Raw genomic sequence first — 24,940 nt, 5'->3', positions numbered from 1 at the left:
CTAACTCTCTTTCCTTGCTTCCCACTTCCCCCATCAGAACCAGGCCATGTACAGTGGGTGGAATACAGCAGGTCTCTTAAGGAGCACATCTGTCTGACCTTGCCCTGGTGTCCTCCATGACAGTTCTGGGTGCAGAAGTGGGAATAAGCTTGTCACTTACTACTTCTCCTTCCTTTCCCATCAAAGAAGCACAAGAATGGCTGGAAGAGTCTGAGTCGGATGAAGAGGATGATGATATGGAAGGTGCAGAAGGAGGGGAAGAAGAAGAGGAGAGCTCTGAAGAGGAGAGTGAAGATGAGGAAGGTACCAGTTAAGATGAATGTTGCTTTCATACTAATATCAAGTGGGTTTTAGTACAGGCAGGTTCTACTGCCAGCCTGGAAGGTCTCACTGGCATCCAGGGAGCTTTCCAGCAGAAGCAAAGTGCTGCTCTCAGGCAAGAAGAGACATTTCCTTGGTTGCTGAGAGGTTCTTAGCCTCTTACATTTAAAGACATAAGCTGAAGAGCAGTCTTGCCTGGGTTGGCACATGGAGGAGCAGATTGCCTTCATTAGCTGTTGGTGACCCTTCTTTCTGTCTCCCTCTCTGTGTACCAGGAGAGGAGCAGCACCCATCTGTTCAGCCTGGTGAGAGACACGCAGACTACCTCTCCAGGACGGAGCAGTACTGGATTAAACTGGCCCGCAGCAACATGGGCCCGGATGCCAAGGAGAAGAAGGTGGTAAAAGTGGCACATGCCATGGCAAAGACTGTCTATGAAGATTCAGTTGAGGCTGTACCATGAGTGAAGAAAGATACTGGGAGCAGTGGTTAGAGCCACTGACCTCAGCCTGGTGCGCCAGGCAGTCAGCATGTCCGGGAGGTGTCCTGAGGCTCCACCTGTGAGTGCCTCTGGGCTGACCAGTCTCAATATGCCTGCTTGAGCAATGCTCTGGATGTGTTGTTATTGCCCTGGAGGTCATGAGAGGGTCTTGAAGAACAGGATTGCTGTCCAAGCACTTGTTCTGCCAAGGCTGCTGTGTACAATATTGCCATACTTGGGTTCAAAAGTTGTTTGGACTCTGTAAACCCAAACTACACATCACAATGGTTCACTGGTCCTAAATTCCCTACCCCAGCTGGGGCCAGAATGTGCTCCAAGGGTTTCTGCAATAAACTACTTTGGTTACATCATCTTGGCTTTCTCAGTTAATCCCATCCCAGCTTTTCTACTTCTTTTTCTCCTGCTGTGGAAGATCTCTTCCTTATGTGGAATGCACAGGTCATAGGCTGCACTGGCAGCCCTGAGATGTGGCTGCACTGCCTGGAGAAACCTGGGAATCCTTTCATAGCTTGTCTGTGGGAGAGACACTGTAAGCCCTGATAAAGGTAGCAGCAGGAATCTCTTTTTAATGTTAGCCATTGCAAGTTTTGCCTTTGCTTGTGGTGTCCCCCAGTTCAGTTTCTCACTTGCTGGCCAAGAAGGCAGATGGCCAAGTGAACTCACTATGACCAGTGAAGTGTCCTACTATGAGACCTGATGGCACATTGAGGACAGGAGGGAGTGGGCTGACACTCTCAAAACATTTTGTGGGTTTTGTTTTGTTTTTTACCCCCTGCTTCCTGACTCAGCCCCTCCTCAAGGCATCACTTTCTTTCCAGCAGAGCAGTACTGTGGTCTGTAGGGACAACAGATGGATACAAGTGTGTCTGTTGCAGCAAACAACTGCTGACTTGAGCTGACACCAGAAGGCACTGGCTGTCCTTGTGCAGAGAAATCCAGGGTGCCATGGGTATTGTTTTGGCAGGGGCATCACTGGGGAGCTAGCTCTCAGGAGAACAGTGCTAGGTTCTGCAAGGCTAATTAGGATGTCATCAAGATTAAATAGAGCAGGCTGCCAGCATGGTTTAATTATCAGGATGGGGCCATGTTTGACAGGGAGGAGGTACTTTCCATACAGGGTAACAGGCAAGAGGTAGAAACAAACCAGTTAGTGATAAGCTAGGAAGGATCCATAGCACTTGCTTGGCTAATAGCATCAGTTGTCCTGTTGTCCTGCCTCTTGGATTAGTTTACAAGACCTTGATCTTACTGACATTTGATCCTTTGTGTGTAGGTGACACCCATGGCTCTCTGTGCAGAGTTCTGGGACACCTGCATGTGCAGATCCAGGGTTTAAAAGGCCAGCATCTGTGCACAGGACCCCATCCCAAAGGCCCAACCAGACAGGGAAAGTACACTTCCTGCCAAACACACTTTATCATTTTCTCCTTTTCAAGTACAGAGGACCACCCCAAAAGAATTTTTTTCCCTGGAGCTGGAGCTGTTCTGCAGCAGTGCCAAGGATGAAGGATTGTTTTGTACAGTGCTGCTGCAGCCACAAGAAAAGATTCTCCCTCCCCCTTGCTCTGGTAGAGAGGCTGCTGGATGAGGGAACTAGATGCATCAGATGAGCTGGAGTGTCTGCAATGATAAGCTGAGCTTTTTCCTTTCATCTTTTCCTCAGGGGCTCTGCAGTGTAGTCCTAGTTGTGCTCTGTGCCAAGCTGAGTATGACTGGAGAAGCCATAGACTGGAGGAGACACCTTCAAGGAACCTGTGAGTCAGGATGGGCCAACTGTCCCACTGGTGTGAGAGGCACAGCAGCATATTCATGTGGCTGTGAGAGAGGAGGCTTTGGGATGAGTTCCAGGGGAGATGTCGGCTTCCAGGGCTGTCATTGCTCTGCTGGGAGGTTGGGCTGACCTGGCATGCAGGTTCAGTTCATCTCAGAGCTGGGGGGTTGGGTGAGCCAGCACAGGCTGTGGGTGGTTGTATGGCATGGTTCAGGAGGCTCTGGTGGCCATCCTTAGGTTGTGTGATGAGATGTTTACTTCCACAGCAAATTGCCCTGGCCTGAAAGCGGAGGCGTAGTTGCCAGCTCTGGCTAAAGGAGGCTGGAGCACTGTATCTGGAGCAGCCTGCATGGGGCCATACCAGCCCAGTGTCCACTCACTGGAGCATCTGCAGCTATTGGGCTGGCAACAGAAATTGATTGTGGTGCATCTGCAGTTGCTGCTCAGCAAAAGGAACCAGACAAATGCAGAGTTCCCTTGGCTGTGGCTGGCTGCAGGGCCCAGAGATCTGTCTGGCTGCCCCAGCCCTTCTCTTGGGGTAACTGTGGAAGCCATGGAAGCTGCCATAGGTTGGTTGAGCAAGTAACACCACTGAGAAAAGGTAAAACCTCTCACCCAAGCAGGACTGACTGATTATTAGTGCTACATTAAGTGCCTGCAGAGGAGGCAGAATGTGATGGGCTCTGCTAAGGTCTTAAGAAATGCAAACTATGATGGTGTGCTATCAAACTGTGACGGTGCCTTGCGCCTCTGAGCATTGGCTGAAAGCCCCCAGGCAATGCCATTGACACCTCCAGGTGAGGAACATGCAGCGCACCACAGCCTTTTTAAGCCAGATGTCCAACAAAAAACTTCTGTGTGACACCCAGCATCTCTCAGCTTCCAGAAAGTGAAGTTCTCCTTTGCCATGGCAGAGCAGGATCTCTGAGATGCCTGGAGGGAAGGGATACAGCTCACACTGTAGCTGAGATACATCTTCAGACCTTTGGGCAGAGGTTAGTAGCCACGGGGGCTCATTACCTGGTGAACCTTCCTTGCTTGGCATGGTAATTGGGTGATTACACATAACCTGGAAAAACAGGTTGGTGGTAATGCTGGGGCTAAGTGCCTGTGGCTTGAGATTAGTTGGAACAGACCAATAAACAACTCCAGAGCTTGAGATGCCTCAGCCCTGGTGGATCTGTTACTCAAAAGGCATATCTGGTGCTTGCTGTGTTCAGTTGTCTTCAGGAGTGGTTCAGATGTTGGGCTCCGTGCAAGAAGCCTCGCCATGAAGGTCAGTGACAACAACATGACTGATGGAGTTAATGGGGAGACTGTGAGGGGTTAACCTGTTTCTCTACACCAGGAGAACCTGTCACCATCTCAAGGGTCTGCAAAGCCCATCTTCTGTGTGCACAACTTGCTCATGTGCAGCAGAGCTGTGCAGCATGGGCAGGAGATCTATCTGGCCTCTGCTCTGTTCTGCTTTAGCACAAATCTCTGGAGCCAACCTCACCCTATGACAGTTTTTAAACATTCCTGATTTTCCATCCTCCCTTACCCTGCCAAAGCCTCTCAGGACATAGAATTAGTCCTTGGCTTTCAAACCAGACCTTCAAGATGCTGAGAGGCCTGGAGCATCTCTGTGAGGAGACCTGGGGCTGCTTAGCCTGCAGAAGAGCAGCTTGAGAGGGGATCTGATCAATGGTCAGCAACAGCTAAAGGGTGGGGGGTAAGAGCGTGGGGCCAGACTTTTCTTTGTGGTGCCCAGTGACAGGACAGGGGACCAACAGGCACAAACTGGAACCCAGGAGGTTCCATCTGCTTATGAGGAGAAACTTCTTTGCTTTTAGGGTGTTGGAGCCCTGCAGCAGGCTGCCCAGAGAGGTTGTGGAGTCTCCTGGGGAGAGATTCCAGGGCCACCTGGACATTGGGATCCTGGGCCACCTGCTGTAGCAGGGGGGGTTGATGTCCAGAGGTCCTTTCCAACCCCCACCATACTGAGATTCTGGGATTCCATGGCATTATTTCTCCTCTCACCCCTCCCCTTCTGTTGCACTCTGGATACTCTTCTCCCAGCAATGCTTCATAACCCTGCTCAAGGTAAGTAGATGCAGCAGGAGCTTGGTGTCTCAGAAATCAGGCCCTGGAGAGTCCCAGAGCTCTTGGAGAATCTGGGTCTTGGGTAGAAGCAAACCAGACGCCAGATGGGCTGGTGAGAAGCTGACGTGGCACGAGCAGGCAGAGGGGGGTTGTATTCCTCCCTTCTTGCCTTCCCCAAGGATGTGGTGTCAAACCAGCTCATTGCTCGCACAGGTGGGGTCTGGCCAGATGACCTGGGTCTCCCTGGGGAGGGACAGGCAGCCTTTTCCCATCACCTTGCTGCAATGGCAGGGGGTGAGCTGGTTCCTTGAGCCCCAGCCCCTCCTTGTGCTTCAGGTGCTGCTCGTTCTGCTGCAGGAACATAAAAATACCACTGCAGCCTGAAAACAAATGATCTGCACCTTCAGCTGTTTGCTCTGTCAGTATGGACATCAAGCAGCAGGGATGGCTGATTTACATGGATTTATGTGCCACCATGACAGGCAGTTTAATGTGCCCTAGGTAGATACACATGAATCCAGGGCTCCTAAGACAGGGGAAACACACTGAATTACCTCTCTCTCTGGGCTACTTCTCAAGAATATTTCTGGCCTTGGGCAAAAAAAGCCCAGAACTAAGACAAATTGCTCAGCTCCCTGTGATTAATAAAGGGATCGTTATTTTTAAACACATGGTTTGGGAGCCAATTAATATGAGTCTCTGGCTCTTTCCTACTGAATAAACCACAGGAGTTTTTTTTTATCCTGTGGAACAAAGAGATGAAAAATCTGAGCTGCATTTGTGTTTGTAGGTAACTGCTGGGACGTGGGCAAGGGCAGGAATAACTGGTCAGTTACCAGGGTGGAAAAGCCACTCAGGAAATCACTGCTTGGTGCTTTTTATTGGCTGGAAACTGAGAGCTGGTTTTGTGCTGGTTTATGTACATCTACATGTCATAGAATCATAGAATGGGCTGGGTTGGAAGGAACCTCCAAAGGTCATCTAGTCCAACCTCCTCTGCAGTAAGCAGGGACACCCTCAACTAGATCAGGTTGCCCAGAGCCCTCTCAAGCCTCACCTTGAGTATTTCCAGGGATGGGGCCTCAACCACCTCCCTGGGCAGCCTGTTCCAGCGTTCCTCCACCCTCATGGCAAAGAACTTGTTCCTAAATATCATACTGGGGTTGCAGGTCTCTGTTTAACCTGCTCCAGGGGGGATCTTTGTGTGCAAAAAGGAATAAAAGTCCTCAAAAGTCTTTACAAAGAGTTGTAAACCAGGATGACAAAACACAGGGGCGAGTTGCTAGGGCTGTGATCTCTCTGTGCTGTTAATTGGTTCAGTTTGTGGATGCAGCAACCATCCAAGAGTGGAAAAAAAAGGAGAGATGACTGAGGAGCCAAAAGGAAAACCAAAAAGGTTTGTTAACAGTTTTGGTCACAACAACCCCATGCAGTGCTACAGGCTGGGGTTGGAGTGGCTGGAGAGCAGCAGGCAGAAAGGGACCTGGGGGTGCTGGTTGACAGCTGGCTGAACATGAGCCAGCAGTGTGCCCAGCTGGCCAAGAAGGCCAATGGAATCCTGGCCTGCAACAGGAATAGTGTGGCCAGCAGAAGCAAGGAAGTCATTCTGCCCCTGTACTCAGCATTGAACACTTTGAGTCCTGTGTCCAGTTCTGGACAGATGTTTAGGAAAGATGTTGAGTTGCTGGAATGTGTCCAGAGAAGGGCAACAAAGCTGGGGAGGGGTCTGGAGCACAGCCCTATGAGGAGAGGCTGAGGGAGCTGGGGTTGCTTAGCCTGGAGAAGAGGAGGCTCAGGGGAGACCTTGCTGTCTACAACTCCCTGAAGGGAGGTTGTAGGCAGGTGGGGGTTGGTCTCTTCTTGCAGGCAACCAGCACCAGAACAAGAGGACACAATCTCAAGCTGTGTCGGGAGGTTTAGGCTTGAGGTGAGGAGAAAGTTCTTCACAGAGTTGTTGGCCATTGGAATGTGCTGCCCAGGGAGGTGGTGGAGTCACCATGCCTGGAGGTGTTCAAGAGGGGACTGGACGTGGCACTTGGTGCCATGGTTTAGTAGTCATGAGGTGACAGGTTGGCCTTGATGATCTCTGAGGTCTTTTCCAACCTTATTGATTCTATGATTCTACTGTGGAAAATGAAATTCAAAAGTTGCTGGGGGTCTTGCTGCCTTCCGTTATCATTTACCCTGTCCACCCAGAGCTTGGAAAAGGAAAGGGAGAAAAAGGAGGAGGAAAAGAGGAAGAAAAACTGCGACAGGAGGGAATAAGACCATGTAAGGAAAAGAACTGAATTTAACTGGCACATGCTCTAATCCTTAGTTTATTTCTGGTTAAAAATATAGCAATCCAGTGCAGTGTAATAAGAAATCTGCTGAAAAGGTAGCAGAGAAACAGCTAAAACAGAAGCAAAGCAAAGCTGAGTCCACAAGTCAGGGCTGTACCCAACAACTCTGTATGTGAAATGTTGAGGAAGATTTTGGTTTTTTTCCCTCCTTTCCCACCCCAAAATATATCTGTGTGTGGGTTTCATCCCACCCTCGGGTTGCTGCCACACTTGCACCCCTTCTCCTGGTGAATAGAGCTGCAGTGGGTAGAACTGAGGGTGGAATTTGGTCCCTGGATGTACCAAATCCCAAACAAACCCTTTGCTCCGTACCTGGTGGTGGTGGATCAGCGGCAGCACCGACCTCCACGGCGGGGCAAGGCGACGTGGGCAGGGGAGGGAACAGGGCAGTCACTTTTGAGCAGCGAGGGGACATCAGAGCCATTTCCAAGCACTTGAGCTAAGACCACACCACCCTTGGGACTGGGACCATAACAGCTCAGAACAGGGATACGGCATCTTTAATGAGTATGCATCTTATCAGTGGGGACAGGGGAGGGGAGAAAATCAAGGCAGGCATATTACAAAGATGGGTGGGAGAAACCAACAAATTCAGTGACATAGAAAAAAAAAGAAAAGAAAAGAATACATCCTTAGAGGCTGCCATTGCCAATGATGGGTTTCTGGTTTTCTTTTTTTTCTTTTTTTTTTTCTTTTTTATCTTTTCTCCTTTTTTTTCCCCTTTTTTTTCCATTTTTTTTCCTTTTTTTTTAATTTTTCCTTTTTTTTCCCTTTTCCTTTTTTTTTCCTTTCTTTTTCTTTTTCTTTCTCTTTTTCTTTCTTTTTCTCTTTTTCTCTTTTTCTTTCTTTTTCTTTCTTTTTCTCTTTTTCTCTTTTTCTTTCTTTTTCTTTCTTTTTCATTTTCTTTCTCTTTTTCTTTTTCATTTTCTTTATCTTTTTCTTTTTCATTTTCTTTCTTTTTTCTTTTTTCTCTTTTTCTTTTTCTTTCTTTTTTTTTTCTTTTTATTTTTCTTTTTTCTTTCTCTTTTCCTTTTTCTTTTTTCTTTCTCTTTTCCTTTTTCTTTTTCTTTTTTCTTTCTCTTTTCCTTTTTCTTTCTCTTTTCCTTTTTCTTTTTCTTTTTTCTTTACAGGGACATGTTGGAAGCTGGAATATACATCCTGCATTACAAAGTGCAAAATACTACATGCTCAGAGCCCAAGCATGATGTCTGAAACAGTCCACAGCAAGATGTAAGAGACAAACCCACCACCCTCTCCCTCCTCTCTGGGTCATGCTCCAGTGCTCCTCCCCAGATGCCTTTGAGAAATGGTTTTGTTTTGGTTTATTCTTATCCTAAGAGGATCAGAATTGAACCCTCTCTCCCCAGTCCCTCCCCACCAGTCTGCTCCCTGACATCTCCATGGATGCACAGATTTGGGATGGGATACTCCTTATGTATTGGTGAGCATGGCACAGTGACCAGCAGCTACTCAATTTGTGCTGCCAAAGGTGCCTGCAAGATTTTTTTTGGGGGGGTGAATCTGGGTACACATTTTTACCAAAGAGAAATTTGCTGTGAATTTAAAGTAGCTCTGGGTAATTTTCCAGCCTTGCCATGGCAGGAAGCAGCCTGGGGAGGAGGACTGAAGGCAGGAGGGCGGTGGGGCTGCTGCTCACACCTTGCGTTCCCTATCCACCCCCCACCCCCCCCAAGAAATTTAGCCAAATGCCAATTGCTGCTTTGTTATAGAAACAAATAGCAAGATGGGGCCCATTGCCCTTCTCCCATCTTTCCCATCTAGACAGAGTTCTGCCTTCCCCCTGCTCCTTCTCTCCTCCTTCTTACAGCAACATTCTTCTGTCTGAAAAGGAGAGGGAAGAAAAGCCTGGGTTTGCTTTTCCTCTCCCATTTATCATTAAAGCTGTTGTGGTTTCTCCTGGGAAACTCAACCTGGAGCATCCCAGGACCTGTACATACATCAGACAAACTCTCCCCATGGTCCCCTCACCTGGTCTCCATTTTTGGGTTCATTCCTATTGTTCCAATTTTAATGTTAATTGGTTGGGTTTTTTTTTTTCCCCTTGTTGTTTTGTGGGGCAAGGTGGGGGGAAAAGGGGTGAGGGAAAGGGGGAAACGAGGTTTTACTTCGTTGGGATTTCCTTCTCATCCTTTCCAGTGTTGGGGGGGCAGAGTGTTGATAGCATTTTTTTTGCCATGCCACACAGCATAGTGTTATACAAGCAAAGAATTTTGGCTAAAATCCAAAAAACATTACCCAGGAAAAAAAGGCAAACTGTGAGTGAGACTCGATCGTTCGTTGTTCTTCTGTGAAAAGACTTGGAAATTGTCCTAGGACAGTTCAAGGTAGGAGTTTTGTGTTTGTTTTTTGTTTTTCCCTTTCTGTTTTGTTTTGTTTGTTGTTTGGTTGGTTGGTTTGTGGTTTGTTTTTCTTCCCCCATTCGTACATGTAACTGTTATTTTTGCAAACAAGACAGTCCTTGAATTAGATGAAAAAGTTAATAAACAAAATGGCGACTCCAATGTTTAGTAAGATCACCATGACTACCAAGATGGGAGCTGAGCCCTGGAAGAGAAAGAGAAGGAGAAGAGTTAGAAGGTGTGGTGGAAGTTAGTCCCCAGGGGTTGTCTCGTGGTGGGGTCCAGGACGCTGCAGGGCAGGCAGGTCTGCAAGATGAGTGGACAAGGCAGAGCAGATTTACACCCTCAAGCCAACCATCCCAAAGCACCTGGTAGTGAGGCAGGTGGGAATAAAGATCTCCCCCTCAGAGGTGAGCAAACAGCACAAGCAGAGACTAAACCCAGATCTATTACCTCTGTCTTCACGTTGTTAACCAGTGTCCCCACCACAGCCAGCCTGTGTCACACACCCGCTGCAGCCTGAGTTGAAGCCCACCCCAGAGGCATCCATGACTTCCCACTGAGCACAAAGGCAGCCCAGATGACTCGTGTTGGACCTGAGGTGGCTGTTGGACCCTATTAGCATCCCAGGAATGCTGGGTAGAGAGGGACCACTCGGCATCAGGACTGCAAACAGCCCTCCAACGCATCCTTCTGCAGAACATCGGTCAGAAAAACATCTACCCTGCCGCCTCATCCCTGCCACCAAACATTTGCTGTCCTGAAGTGTTAACGTGGCTGGCATCAGGGTGAGCAAGCCTGTGTGCAGGTAGGTGGTAGCTATTTCTTGGGTAGCTGGTATCCTTGTCTATTCTTGCTGCAACAGAGCTGTGCCAGCTTCAATCGCCCGGGATGGCACAAACCCTTTGTGCTCCTGCCCTCCTAACAGAGCTGCTCTGCCCGTTGAGTTGGCAGGGGGCAGGGGTGGGCACCCTTTCTGAGCCAGGCCTTGTACCACTGCACGGAGCTGCTGGGGAGAAAAGAAGAAAAAAAGGGGCGGGGGGGGGGGGAAGAAAAGCAAAAGCAAAAGCTGTTGGCTGGCCAGAGATCTCTTTGGAACAGGCTGATTCAGTTCGCATTTGGGAGTGGGTGGGAGCGAGGATGCTGGAGCTTGCTGGAAAGGCATATTTGTAGCTTAGCAACAGGGTCAGAGGAAGCCAAGCAAAGGGAGGGATTGCAGAGAGCCTCTCCTGGCAGCCAGGTATCCACGCCTGACTGCTTCCCAGCAAATCTCTCCTCCTGCACCACGCAAAATCTTTCAAAGGCTGAAGCCGCCCCCCTGTTGCCACTCCTCCACCCTAGCCTCGCCGCTGCCAAGCGCTGCGCTGCGGCGCCGTCTTTGCAGTCGGGAGGTATAAGCTTCATTTCAAAAGATTATTGGGTTTGACCATTTCTGAGCTGGTGTTAATAGAATAACAGATTGCCAGCGATTATCGCTGTCATTGTTTCTGTTGGCAGGCACAAAATGCATTTGGTTGCCTCCACCTCGCAGCCAGGAGAGGATTTAACGGCTCTCACACTTGCGTTAGCCTTGGTCCGCTCGCTGCTTGGTTTCCCCTGCCAAAGTCACAGGCACCATTTCTGCCCCTGCTCCTCTCAGACTGCTAGATCGTTCCAGTACCATCCAGGAGGTGAAGTTGTAGAGCAGCTGAGGTGAGCCCAGGATAATCTGAAGGCTGTTTTCTCCTGACAGAAGGTACAGGGGAGGACCAGCTGCCTCTTAATTCCCTGGTGTTTGAGCTTTACCCTCACAAACACAGACACTTTGGCATGGATCTGTTGGACTGACTGAGATCACAACCCTTTGGTGGTGTCTGAGGAGGGAGCACACCCTTTTTTTCTACCCCCAGTACATCACAGTCATGCTCTCACCCAGAAAAATGAGGGGAGTCACCAAACTAACCAACGTGCACCTACCCAGCTGCATCAGCAGCAACTGGATTCCTGTGCAGGAATGTTTTGCTCAGCTCCCTGGCTCAGTCTGCATCTATTTGCATCTTGCATCCCCTATTCAGTGCAGAGGCAGGAGAAAATGCTTGCTCTGCCACTGTAGAGATGGGATCTTCCACGTTTGCCAGCAAAACCGTGCCAGAAATCAGATGACCAGGGAGGGGAGGGGTCTCTGCAAACCGAGCGGCTCAAATCCAGCTGTCTGACAACCCACAAATTCTGCTGCCTTGTTACAGCTCTCACTTTCTAACACCCTCTTCTCTGTGCTAACCCCAACAAGGGCTCTCCACACAGCAAGTGCAGGTATGGGCTGCTCCCCACGGTGAGACACCAACGTGTCTTGGCAGGGGCTGGATTCCTGCTGGTGGCAGCTGGTGGATAAGCTGCTTTGCTCCTCTGGAGCTTCTGTTTCAGCTCTAATTATGAATCCTGCTGCACTTCTAAATGCTTATGTCTGGCTTATTTCTAACTTGTAAGGTCTTTGTGCATTAACCTCTGTTCAGAGGAAATGCTTCCCTTCTCCCCTTTGATGGCAAGGGTGTCCTGGGATGTGTGTCTTCTGTTTCTAAGAACTGATTCCTGCTTGGTGCCCAGGCAGAAGACAAATCACTGCTGGGTTTGTGCTTTGGAAGAGATGTTTTGCTGAGCCCAGCCTGGCCATAGGTCAGTGAACTGCCTCTTCCTGCAGCTGCAGCCAGTGTTTGAGAACCAGCAGTTTTTCCAGCCCTTCACACTACATGCCAGCCCTCTAATGTGAGCCACCCACCTCTAGGAGGAAGGCATGCAGCCTTGCATATTGCTTTAGTAGTCTGGCCATGCTTTATCTCGTGTTTGGTCTTGTTGAGACTTAGGAAAGCCCCAAGAAGTCCCCAAGGCCAGCGGTGTGGCAGGGTCTGGGGTGCTAGAAAGCCAGAGTTGGAGCTGATTTTCCAAGCCTGGGGTTTGTGTGTCACAGACAGTGAGCAGCTGGCAAAGCTTTTCTTTCTTTATTTATATGTTTTCAAAAAGAGATGGTCCCCCTGGAACAGTTGTGCTAAAGAACTGCACAGATCTGTTCAAACTGCCTTTGCCTGTCATTCAGGAGATGGGGCTCCACTGCAAAACCCCCTCCTGCCTCCCAGCATGGTGCCCACAAGTCCAGAACCTGCTTTACTGGGAAGCAAATGCCAGTTGGCAGCATTCTCTCACCCAGTTTTAGCTGTCTAGATGTTAGACATCTAGCCTGTGCTAACTAGCCAGGCTGTCTGTAGACCAAGTCATGTGCGAAGAACACCACCCAGAACGGTTACCAGGCTCCAGCACGGGAAAAGACCAAATGCAGGATCCTGCATCTGGGTTGGGGCAATCCCAGGCACTGATACAGGCTGGGCAAGGACTGGTTCGAGAGCAGCCCTGAAGAGAGGGACTCAGGGGTGCTGGTGGATGAGAAGCTCAATATGAGCTGCCAGTGTACGTTTGCAGCCCAGAAAGCCAACCAGATCCTGGGCTGCAGCGAGGGAAGTGTGGCCTGCAGGTTAATTCTCTCCCTCTGTGCTGCTCTTGTGAGAGCTCACCTGGAGCCCCTATTACAAGAAAGGTCTGGATGTGCTGGAATATGTTCAGAGAAGGGCCACAAGGATGATCAGAGGGCTGGAGCACCTCTCCTATGAAGACAGGCTGAGAGAGTTGGGGTTGCTCAGTTTGGACAAGGGAAGGGACTTCTTAGGGTGTCAGGTAGTGATGGGCCTAGGGGGAATAGATCCAATCTAGGGGAGGGGAGTTTTAAATTGGACATTAGGAAGAAGTTCTTCACCATGAGGGTGGTGAGACACTGGAACAGGTTGCCCAGGGAGGTGGTGGAGGTCCCATCCCTGGAGGTTTTTAAGGCCTGGCTGGATGAGGCTCTGGTCCACCTGATCTAGTGGAAAGTGTCCCTGCCCATGGCAGGAGGGCTGGAACTAGATGATCCTTGAGGTCCATTCCAACCCTGACAATTCTGTGAAAGTTTAGATAGCAGGAACACAGCCCCAGACCCATGAAAACACCAAGATATGAGTAAACCCTTGTTGTGGCCTGGGAGGAACCAGTCTAGAGGTAAAGAGTGAAGGGCTGAAGATTTCCTGTAGACGTAATGAATGAAGCCAGCACCTCTGATGGCGGCTGTAGCCAACCTCCACCATCTCTGCCCCTCTGTCTTGTTTGTTTTTATCCTTTTTGACTGTTGTGTAGCAACTCCAGAGTCTTACTGGGAATAGAAGGGACAGCTGGTTTACAAATACAATTGCAGCATAATTAATTTAGGCATTAACAATCCATTATTATCTGCTATCGCGGGGTGCAAGCTCTGCCTCTCTGCCATGGAAACCATAGTGCAGGTTACCTAGGAATCCCTCTGGGATCTATTAAGTGTAATTACTAAGGACTTGGATCAGCAGGAAGGAAAAAAAAAAGCCTCAAAAGAAATACATGTGCATTGCTTTCTAGCCTCAGCACCTTGGAAAGGGCTGAAAACATAGCAGCTCTGTGACACTGGTGCTGAATCGTCACATAATGGCCAGGGACGGGCTGCTGCAAAGTGGTTAAGGAGCATTTAGCAGAAGAAACAGAAGGGATTGGGTTTGCTTTCTCCAGTGTATTGCAGCATCTCCTGTGACTTGAGGAAGGGAGCCCAGGAGATGCTGAATGTGTCTGTGTAAGAGGAACAGGCACTTGATACCAGTGTGCAACCAGGAAGGACCTGCTTTGGCTGAAGCGAATGCAAGGATTTATCACCGAATCACCAAGGTTGGAAGAGACCTCAAAGATCATCAAGTCCAACCTGTCACCCAAGACCTCATGACTAGACCATGGCACCAAGTGCCACATCCAGTCCCCTCTTGAACACCTCCAGGGATGGGGACTCCACCACCTCCCTGGGCAGCACATCCCAATGGCTAACAACTATCTCTGTGAAGAACTTTCTCCTCACCTCAAACCTAAACTTCCCCTGGTGCAGCTTGAGACTGTGTCCTCTTGTTCTGGTGCTGGTTGTCTGGGAGAAGTGACCAACCCCCTGCCTCGCTACAACCTCCCTTCGGGTAGTTGTAGAGAGCAAGAAGGTCTCCCCTGAGCCTCCTCTTCTCCAGGCTAAACAACCCCAGCTCCCTCAGCCTCTCCTCATAGGGCTTGTGCTTGAGGCCTCTCCCCAGCCTTGTTGCCCATCTCTGGACATGTTCAAGAGTCTCAATGTCCTTCTTAAACAGAGGGGCCCAGAACTGGACACAGTGGTGTCTCATAACTGAACTGTTTTGTCACCTCTGCTTCAAACCTCCTGTCACAGGTGCTTGTGGAGCTGGGAGCAAGCTGTAGGTTTCACAGAACATAGGATTGTTTTGGTTGGACCTCTAAGATCAGCAAATCCAACCATCAACTCAATACCACCATGGCTATTGGACACCTCCAGAGATGGTGACTCCATCACCTCCATGGGCAGCCTGACCCTTCTTTCAGTAAACAAATTTTTCCTAATGTTCAAACTAAACCTTCTCTGGTGCAACTTCAGTTATCTTTCAAGGTCTCTTCCAGCCCCTGACATTCTAACTTGAGGCCATTTCCTGTTGTCATATCACTTGACACTAGGGAGAAGAGACCAACCTCCACCTGGATCCAACCTCCTTTCAGGCAATGGTATGGAGCCAGGTCTCTCCTCAGCCTCTTTTTTTTCAGGCTGAACAACTCCAGTTCCATCAGCTGCTCCTCACCATACCTGTTCTTCAGAGCCCTCACCAGCTTCCTTGCCTTTCTCTGGACACACTTGGAGTAAGGGGCCCAAAACTGAACATAGTGCTCAAGGTGTGGCCTCACCAGTGCTCACCGCAGGGGGACAATCACTTCCCTGGTCCTGCTGGCCCCACTCTTCCTGATCCAGGCCAAGATATTGTTTGGAGCTAGAGGTATGTTTTAAAGGATTTTAGTTCTTGTCTGGTCAAAAACTGGTATTTGACCCCAACTTTTTCAAAGCAGGAAGACAGGAGCTGGGCTCAAAACCTTGACATGAATCCTGGATGACATGAGCAAAGTCAGCAAGGTCCTCACTTCAGTTACATCAAAGGGTCCCTGAGATTAAAAGGGTTTTAAAAGGACCCTGTCAAGCTAAACATCACATCTCTCTCTGAAGATTATTTACCTCGTGTTGTTACAAGAATGCCTGCAATGTCTGCACATAAAAGAGATTAGAGGAGAACAGTTTCTCATTATTATTTGTTTTAACTCCCCCCCAAACCCATTTGCTTTGTGCTTGCGACACCTCTTCCCATGCACACTGCAGCCCCCGCAGCAATGCTCAGACCAGGCTCATCTCTAGAGGTGTGGTGACAAGTGGCACTGATCCTCCTCCTTATTCCCATGTAATTATAGCCTAAAATTGTATGGCTGTGTCCATGTGGGATTGGGGTTTCAACCTGTTTGGTTGAGATGAGAGAAACAAGGAAAACCCAGACGTGCCTATGTTAGGAGACCTGGGGAAGGGATTAAGAAACGAAAAGAATGGAAAAACCTGAAGTGTGAGGACTGAGAGGACCACAGGGGTAAGCCACAGGGTTTAGACCCAAGGAGGATAAGGACAAAAAAGTCCCCAGGACTCTTTCCCAGCAGACTCCAAAGGCAGAGAGAAGTATCTGGTCTGAGGGGCAGGTGAAGATTCACCATGCAAACAGCCGGTGCCTGTTTGGGACAGAAGGAAGAACCAGCTCTTGTTTTTATCCCATTTTACACCCTTTTCAGTTAAAGGTGCCAAACTTTGCTGATGAAAGCACTCCACCCCGGGCTCAGTGTCTTCAAGATTAACCCCACAGCCCCATCATCAGGCATTCCTGGGGCAAGTTGCCACGCTTCATCCTCCTCACCTTGCTCCCTCATCCTGGGCTGAGCCCCCTGCCCAGGTCCCCTCCCTCATCCTTGTCTCTGGCAGCAGGGAATGCTCCAGCAGAGCCCGGTGCTGGCTGCAGATTGGCTGCCTCCTCCTCACTTTCCCTAGCGACAGCAAAACCTGCTCAGAATATCTGGATGGAAAATCCGCCCCTTGTGCAGGGAGCGAGGATGGAAGATGCTGCAGCTGCTGGAATCCCTTCCCAGTGGGTACCTGGAGGGGACAAGGGGGTCTCTTGGAGATCCCTAACCCAGCTGATGTCTTGCAAATTCCTTTTACTGCAGCTGTTTTTCCTTGCTTTGTTTGCAGTAAGAAGCAGAACCAGCAGCAAACAGTCGAGCCCACTGAGATCTTATCCAACAGCAAGTGACAAGGGAAGAAAATGCCAGGGGTGGCTGGGGTGGCTTTCAATTTATTTATTTATTTTCTGGGGAGGGCTGCTGCCCTACCACCAGGCTTTCTGGATGAGATGAGACAGGGATTTTAAAGGGCCAAGTTCTGAGCCTACTCACATCTCCAGGGTGCCTTTAACAAGACCACAACGTGTCCCTAGAAGCCTTCATCTAAACGTCCGTGATTGCTCCTGCTAAATGAGGACAGGCAGATGAATCAGGCTCCATTTGTGCCTGAGCACTGGCCCTTCTTGCAGGCATGCTGAGGACCTCTGTGCTTAAAACACTTCTTTCCCCTTTTAGAAGCTGCAGATGTTCAGCACCTGCAGAAAGAGGAGATGTATTCTTTTTTCCCCCCCCACCCCTAAAAATGTGATGTGTTTCGTGCTGGTGGATAAAAGAGTTGCTGGCATCTGAGACAACCTCTTTCCTTTTCCAGTGTCTCAACAGTTCCTTTTTTACCTTTCCCATTTTAGATCATCTCAAAGGCTCCAGGATCCTGTGAACCATTCAGGCACAGGGTTGAGCTTTGTGCCTCGTGGGTCTTTAAGGCCAGCAAGGATGGTGACGTTCATGTAAGTCCCTTAATCCGGCAGACACCGACACGAGTCCTGGCGCATCGGTGTCCGTCTTCATCTGCCCGAGTGGTGACAATTGCTGTGAGTTTGTTCTGGATGTGCAGGGGTCACTGCACACACAGACACTGAAAGAGCAGGTGGCTTGAAATGTCATTTTAAAGCATTTCTGTGACCATGGCAGTGGCTTGATGACCCTGAAACCACATAGTACCCTGATAGACAGCATCAAGCAGCACTGAACTGCATCAATGTTATTGAAAGGTGGCCTCAAGAAATGATCTTTATAAGAGCAACTTCCAATTACTAATGTGCAGCCCCAGTGAAGGGGGCTTCCCAAGCAGGACCAGGGAAGGGATTGCTGCCCAGTACTGAACACTGGTAAGGCCACATCTTGAGTTCTGGGTTCAGATTTGGGACTCTCACTCTAAGAAGGACATTGAAGTGGTGCAGTGTGTCCAGTGAAGAGCAAGGAAGATGGTGAAGGGTCTGGAGAACAAGTCTTGAGAGGAGCAGCCCAACACAACCATGGCTATTAAAGCATGTCTCTAAGTGCTATGTCTACAGGTTTTCTGACCTCCTCCAGGGATGGAGACTCCACCACCTTCCTGGGCAGCTTGGTGCAGTGTTTGATAACCCTTTTGGTGAAGACGTTTCTTCTAATATCCAACCTAAACCTTTTAGGGCTGGATTTTTGCAAGGCCTGTGTCTCTATCTCATTCCCATGAGCACCACCAGAGGTGGGCTTGCTCTCAAGCTGGAGCTGACACTCCAATGCTGAGCCAAGCCACTGGGTTCATCAATAGAATGTCTGAAGCTGGTTTAGGGCAGCTTATTTTTAAAGCAAGCTAACCCATGAGGGTGACCTCAGCCCTGTGCAGAAATACTCCAGGTAGGGCAAAAATCGCCCTCCGCGGCTAAGAGCATCTTTCCCATTGGTTGGCAGACACCTTTCTGAAGCAGCCCAGCTGTCTGGGAGATGAGAAATGCCCTTTTCAGTGAGCAGCTTCACAGATGGCAGTGCTGTGGATCACAGGGAAGCAGGCTGTCAGGCAAGCTGAAGCGGCGTGGGCACTCCCCGCGGGCACGCACACGCGTGCGCACAGCCCGCCCTGCCCGCCAGCCGGCATGCTGGGGGCGAGCTGCTGGGTGAGCCAGAAGGAGAAGGATGCTTCAGGCTAGCAGGAGAAATTGGGGAAGCTGGGGAACCGTCAGCTTGTGTGAAGAGATCTAGAGTGTGAGCAGGATGCGGTGATTTGGGGCAGGATTATGTGTGTGAATGTACCGTGGCACTGGGTGAGGTGGATGTGGGACCATGGGATAAATCCTTCCCCCTTAGCCATGCCCTCCTCTTCCTCAGGGATTCACCCTGTTCATAGAAGTTTGAAATCATACAATCATGGAGTCAGACTGCTAGAATCATGCAATTATAGTTGTGGAATCATAAATTCATAGAATCGTGGAACCATGGAATCAGAGTCATAGGGTCATAGGGTCATAGATTCATAGAACCATAGAAGAACCACAGTTGGAAAAGATACTTTTCCCTTTAACAAGCCCAAGACCTAAGGGAAGATGCTCTCTGATCTGCACAGACAGGAAAGGAATCCAGAATTTAGAATCAGAGAATTGTTTTGTATGGAAAAGACCTTTAAGTTCAAGCCCAACCATTATTTAACTCTACCACATCCACAGCTACACCATGTCCCTCAGCACTACATCTTTTAAACACCTTCAGGGATAGGGATTCAACCACCATGATGTACTTTGAGAACCCTGATGGAAGACACAGGCAAGGCCATGGTGTTAGGCAGGAGGCCGGCACACAAATCACTGCAGCTCCTATTCCTCTCCTACACCTCCTTCCCCTGCCTTTCTGACCAACTCCCCTCCCAGCCAGGCCACTGAAACATAAACCCTTCCAGCACAGTGCAACTCTTGCTAGAACAAATTGTTGCTGGCATTGTGGGTTATTTAAATCCACATATTATCTCTTCCTCTGTATTACATTAGCTTCCTCCCAAACCTTCGCCATCTGTTCCACCCTCGGTTATGAATGTGAGAAAACTGAACATGCTGCTTCACAGCTCCAGCACTTCCAAAGGATGATGTGCATCCTAATGGCTCTTCTGTGTGCCTTTCCATGCAGGCTGTGCCCCTTCCTTAGTGCCCAGCATTCACTTGGAAGAGCCATGAACGGTGCATTAGTGGCTGTTTGCCTCCAGTGTTAGCTCCAATGCTCCTCCTGGGCAGGAGGTTTGTGTAGGATGGCACCAGCGGGCAGGCTGCGAGGTGGGAGCCAAGTCTAACTTGAGCTGGGTGGGGAGAGACATCAGGACTGCTTGTGCCAGCGATCTACCCAAAGAACGTGTGGCTGTCAGCAAGGAGAAATGATGGTTTCATTCCTCCCAGCTCCTTGTCACCACATGAGGTCATGTTATCAAAGGTGCTGGACCATCTGTGAGTGGCTGTGGCTGTCAGCAACATGAAATCATAGAATCGTGGAATGCAGTGGCTTGGAAGGGACCTCTAGAGGGCATCTAGCCCACCCCCCTCCTGCAGTCAGCATGGACATCTTTAGCTAGAGGAGGTTGCTCAGAGCCCTGTGAAGCCTGACCATGAATCTCAAAGGGTTGGGGCCTCCACCACCTCCTTGGGAAACCTGTTCCTAGTGTGCCACCACCCTCATAGTAAAGAACTTAATGGTGGTTTCATCTCTCCTTTGGGACCTGTGTCTCTTCCAGCTCCCTACCACCATGTGAGGTCATGTTATCGATGGTGCTGGACCATCTGTGAGTCCCACAGACTTCAACAGAGTTGATGTCCAAATCTGACTTGAGCTGGGCAGGGGAAGGACTGCTTGTGCCAGCAATCTATCTGAGGAACCTCTGTCTGTCAGAAAGGAGAAATGCTGGTTTCATTCCTCCTAACTCCTTTGCAACCTGTGTCCCTCCCAGCTCCCTGCTACCACTTGAGGTCACGTTATCAACAGTGCTGGACCATCTGTGAGCCCCACAGACTTCAACAAGGTTGATGCCCATGCAATTACTGCTGCTGCTTCTCCCTTCTGAAAGCCTGCCAGGTTTCTAATGCTGCCTGTCATATCTCTAGTGCTTCAGAGGCATCTCTGCTAGGAGCTAAGGACAGCCTGGCACCTGCTTGTGTGCTCACTGGTGTGTGCTGAGAGCTCAGTGAGATGTGTCCTAGGGTGCAGTTCACCAGCAAACACAACTGTGTTCAGCCCTTCTTCAATGCCCTGTGGGTGCTCTCAAGCCTGTGCTGAAGTTTGTGAGGTGAACAGGAAGCCAGAAAGCTACAGGGCTGAGTGTGGGGGGGATTTATCCACAGCAGGGAAACTCTGGCAGATCTGGAGTTTAGTTCATAGAATCACAGAATCATTACAGCTGGAAATGCCTCTAAGCTCATCTAGTCCAGTCCTGAACCCAACACCACTATGCCCTTCTTCTTGTTTCCAGTTTGCTGATACCCTCTGGCATTGCAACCCCACTGAGGTCCTTGTACTCCCTCCTGGCTCAGCAGTATCCACACACCGAAGACCCTGAGCTGTGTCACAACCTGCAGGTCAGTGGTCAGCTTAGGAATGCAACCCCTCTGTAATGTCCCCTTCTCCATGACCATGGTCCCCTGCTCTCCATGACCATGTTTCTTTCCTCCACCTGGGTCAGATCTCCAGTACAATGTGGTGACAAGGCCACTGCTCCAGTGCCACCACATAGTGGTGGAGCGACGGAGAACTGCTGTAGGTTGTCACAATGTCCAGCTCCCAGGATTTGAGCACTGATGTTGCAACAAGGACCCACCACACTCTTAGGCCAGCATGATGCTGCCATAACCACAAGGAAGCCCCACCAACACCTTGACTACTCCTGCAGCTTTCCCACCAGCTGACCACTCACAGTCCCAGCCATTATGTATTTTTATTGCTGGCCCTGAGCTGCAAAACAAACTCAAAGCTTGCTGCTCACAACCTCCAGCGAAAAACCTGCTGTTCCCACCAAGGCAGGCTGCAGAGAAAACCCCCTACTAGGGTCCAGCATATGCTGTTACGGAGGATGGAAGAAGGGAAGAGGCAGGATTCAAGGCGCAAACCCATCATAAGCTGGGGGGCAGCTCTGCAGGCAGAGCAACCTCCCTTTCTGCTCCGCTGCAGCACCACAGCAGCACCGCACCGGGTGTCTCAGTCACCCTCCACCACACCATTTCAGCTACTTACCGTACTGGATTTGAGCGCATCCCCACTGTCCTCTTCAGATTCTAGTGCAACAGGTAAAGATTTCTGTGGTGGGGAGAAGGTTAAGTCCCACCTCAGTAGCCGAGGTTCAGCTTTGTCCCCGAATCTCAGGTTTTCCAGTTTCTGCACCGTGGGCTCGGCAGAGGAAGCTGGCCTGAAATTCTCTTTGTTCTGGGACTTAGACCTTAGTCTCTGAACCCCAAAGCCCCGTTCTTCCCCGCGGTGGTCATCAGACATGCTCCTGCAGGGTCCCCCTTTGCTATAGTGTCTTTTTTGGGTGTGAATCTCTTGCATATAAGAATCCATCCTCATGAGGGGCTTCATTTCCATCTCGTAATTGCTCATCTTCTCCTCATCCAGCTCAAGCAGCTTGGAGCTCCCTGAGCTGTGGTTATGGGATCTGTGGTGGGAAGTCCATGAAACTGTGGCTGGGGAATCTGTCCACCTCTCTCTTTGCTTGTGGTTGGAGGCCGAATGTTTATGTCCTCCGCTCCGACCTCTGTAGTCTTCAGGGACCGAGGCTGACCCCAGCTGACTGCTGCGCAGGGTCCCGCTTCTCACACCCCGTGTCCCACTGACCTTCTCTTCGCTCCAGCTGTTGGGTCGCAAGTAGTCCCCACCGCGTCCCTCCAGCAACATCTGGATCTCCCCACCCCTCTCTTCGTCCACCGACACCTGCCTGGAGAAGTGAGCGCTCTTGTTCCTGCAGGAAGGCCCCAGGGGTGGGGTGGAGGAAGGGCTGGCAGGGAAGCTCTGCAGCGGGCTGTCATCAGGAGTCAGGTCGGAGGGGGTGGTGCCCTTGCGGTACAGCTCGGGGCTCTCTTGCTGGAGCGGTGTCCCGGTGGAGAGGACCTCAATGTCATCGCTCGAGTTCTGGCGCTTCGGCCGCTGGCATTCAAGACCTTTTTGTGTAGCCATGAAGAGAACAGACAGAGGGGGAGAGAAAGGCAACAGGATTATTTCTATTCTGTGGGCACCCACAGGGTTTTTCAGGTCAAAGAGCAGAGCTGAGCGTGTTGAAGAGTGGGGGAACCTCGGGACAAGACCAGGACAGCAGCATCGTGGCACAATAAAACAGCTTCTGCTACTAGACCAAGGGAAAGGGCATAGCTGGTTTTAAACCAAACCTATCATCACCTTCAGTGTCTGCAGAGCAGTGTAGGGTGAGCAGCTGCAGCCCAGCATGGGAAATAGTTCAGGATCACTTGCCTGCCTTGTCATGACAGAGCTCTGTGCTGTCATGGGGTTCTCCACGGAGCTGGAGTTCTCCGTGGCTCCAATCATCTGGTACCCCCATGACTGTCATTTCCAGCTGATTCTCCATGCCTGGAGATACTCCAAACCCACCTGGACATTGTTCTCCTGGGCAAGCTGTTCTGGGTGACCCTGCTTTAGCAGTGGGGTTAGACTAGATGATCTCCAGAGCTCACTTCCAACCCTCACCATGCTGGGATTCTGAGATTCTCTGATTCTACTTCAGACAGGCTCAATGGTGGCTGCTCCTTTGGTGCCTGCAACTTTCACTGTCCCTGGACACCTTCCTTCCCTGGAGACATGCAGATTCCTGTCCCATACAGACAAGAACATGGACATTTCCCCTCAACCCTCCCTGCTGGGCATGCTGGAGAGCACACAGGTGGTCATGCCTCAGATATTTGGGCAGGAACAAGGTAGCACATTCAGAGCTACAAAAGTGAAATACACAATCACAGAGTCATAGCATAGTTTGAGTGGAAAGGGACCTTAAGGATCACCTAGGTCCAACTCTATTGCAATGAGCAGGGGCATCTTCAAGAAGACCAGATTGTTGAAAGCCCCATCCAGCCTGGCTTTGAACACTTCCAGGGATGGGACATCCACAACTTCTCTGGGCAACTTGTGCCAGTGTCTCACCACCCTCACAGTGAAGAATTTCTTCTTTAAAGATAAGATCAGATCAGATCTTTACCATACTGACTGCAGTTGATCCCTCAGAACCCAGAGGGCAGCTAAGATGGTATCTCCCTGGGGACAGGGGCTTCAAGAGCAGCTGAGCATCTTCTGCTGGAGACCAGCTGGCAAGACACATGTTGCTTTTCTGGACACTTATTTAAAAACCCTGTAACTTATTAATCCTTGATGGAACACCAAATTATTTCAAGGGGGAGCAAGCTAACAGTGGTTAATTCTCACTTTACCCTCTCAGGGCATAGCTGCTCCCAGCTAACGCCATGCTCAATTAACATGAATAATTTGATAAATATATTAACTGCCTAATGCCCCTGAAATGCATCTAATTGCAATTGCCATGGCTAGACATGAGAGAAATGAGTCTGCAAAAGGAAACACTCAATTTCTCACCATGCTTTAAAAAAACAACAACAGCAACAAAACAACCCTCTGAAGCTCTTGCTCTAATCTCCTCACTTCTGCTGAGTAATTTTCTCTTATTGCATCATCTTGAGGAGCTGCTGCTGGGCCCTGCCTTTGCCCACAGCCATCCCTGTGTCCCACCACACCGTGGACTGGGTGTATGAAGGGGGTGCTGGAAACATGGGGAAGCACTTGCAGGGTAAACAAATAGTTATGAGGCTGCTTGGAAGTGTCCTGCTGAAGCGATTTCTCAATGGGAAATTCTCTCTAGTGAGTGTCAAATCTGGTAATATCTGCCACCCAAATTTCTCTGTGTGGTTTGGGACAGCACCCAGATAGTTCAGCATTAGTTCATTCCCCGTGTCTCTGTTTCTCTGTGGAAGACTGAACCTCCTGGGATTTAACTGGGGCTCCTGAGCAATCCTTGTACTGGTGGGATAGTGCTGTGTGAAGGAGAAAGGTGGAGCTCCCCAGCAGTGTTCTCAAATGTCAGTGGGGGCAAATGCAGAATGCTGTTGTGGCTGTTGCTGAGGTGTTCCCATTTCAGCCACCCTCCAGTGTGGAAACTGTGGAAGGGTGGGAACTGGCTTCTTATGAGAAAGCTGCAAATCCAGCTATGGGAACAGCCCCACCCAAGACTTTGGGTGTCTCTGTTCATCTCAGGCTTTGACTGGTCTTCCTCAATTTGGTCTCCAGGGGTCTTGCAGGAATTACAGGGACTTGAATGCTTCCCACCAACTCTGACAACCCAATGTCACCACCAGCCACAGCCCCACTACACCCTCTGCTTCTCCACCTTGGCTCCAGCCCCAGTCTTCTCTGGTCCCCTGAGCCCCGTGGTGGAGGTGAAAAAGCCCAGTGGTGCTCCAGCATCCTCACCCTGGAGACCCGCACTGAAGACTGCATTATTAAGCGTCTTCTCCTAAATCTTCCCCTCCCAGACCTAAAATGAGAGAATTCTTCCTCTCCATGGGTTAATTCCTGGAGTCTTGCAGCTCTGGGCTGCAAGGGCTGGGCTCAGGGATGAGCAGAGGCAGGTGATGCCCCTCCAGCCCTGGACCTCATGGGGATGCAGGCATTTCCTTGCGGAGGGACTCGACAGATGCACGGTGCC

General features: G+C 50.0%; 2 protein-coding genes across 5 annotated transcripts in view; one reads left to right on the top strand and one right to left on the bottom strand.

Moving 5' to 3' along the window:
- Positions 1-1,166, top strand: part of KLHDC4 (kelch domain containing 4) — a 29,628-nt gene extending 28,462 nt beyond the window's left edge. For all 4 annotated transcript variants that reach the window (XM_009904525.2, XM_054169961.1, XM_054169960.1 and 1 more), the window contains 2 exons: positions 187-303; positions 597-1,166. In XM_009904525.2, coding sequence (XP_009902827.2) covers positions 187-303; positions 597-784 — 305 coding nt within the window. In that variant the 3' untranslated portion in view covers positions 785-1,166. The remainder of the gene's footprint in view (positions 1-186; positions 304-596) is intronic.
- Positions 1,167-9,128: 7,962 nt separating this feature from the next.
- JPH3 (junctophilin 3) overlaps positions 9,129-24,940 on the bottom strand; it is a 62,344-nt gene continuing 46,532 nt past the window's right edge. Inside the window, exons 4-5 of the mRNA XM_009904465.2 lie at positions 21,457-22,376; positions 9,129-9,586 (exon numbers count right to left, since the gene is read on the bottom strand). Coding sequence (XP_009902767.2) covers positions 9,506-9,586; positions 21,457-22,376 — 1,001 coding nt within the window. The 3' untranslated portion in view covers positions 9,129-9,505. The remainder of the gene's footprint in view (positions 9,587-21,456; positions 22,377-24,940) is intronic.

Source organism: Dryobates pubescens, chromosome 19, assembly GCF_014839835.1.
Source record: "Dryobates pubescens isolate bDryPub1 chromosome 19, bDryPub1.pri, whole genome shotgun sequence".
NCBI classification, from domain to species: domain Eukaryota; kingdom Metazoa; phylum Chordata; class Aves; order Piciformes; family Picidae; genus Dryobates; species Dryobates pubescens.
Note: the sequence above shows the minus strand (reverse complement) of the source record. Positions and strands in the feature narration are given on the sequence as shown.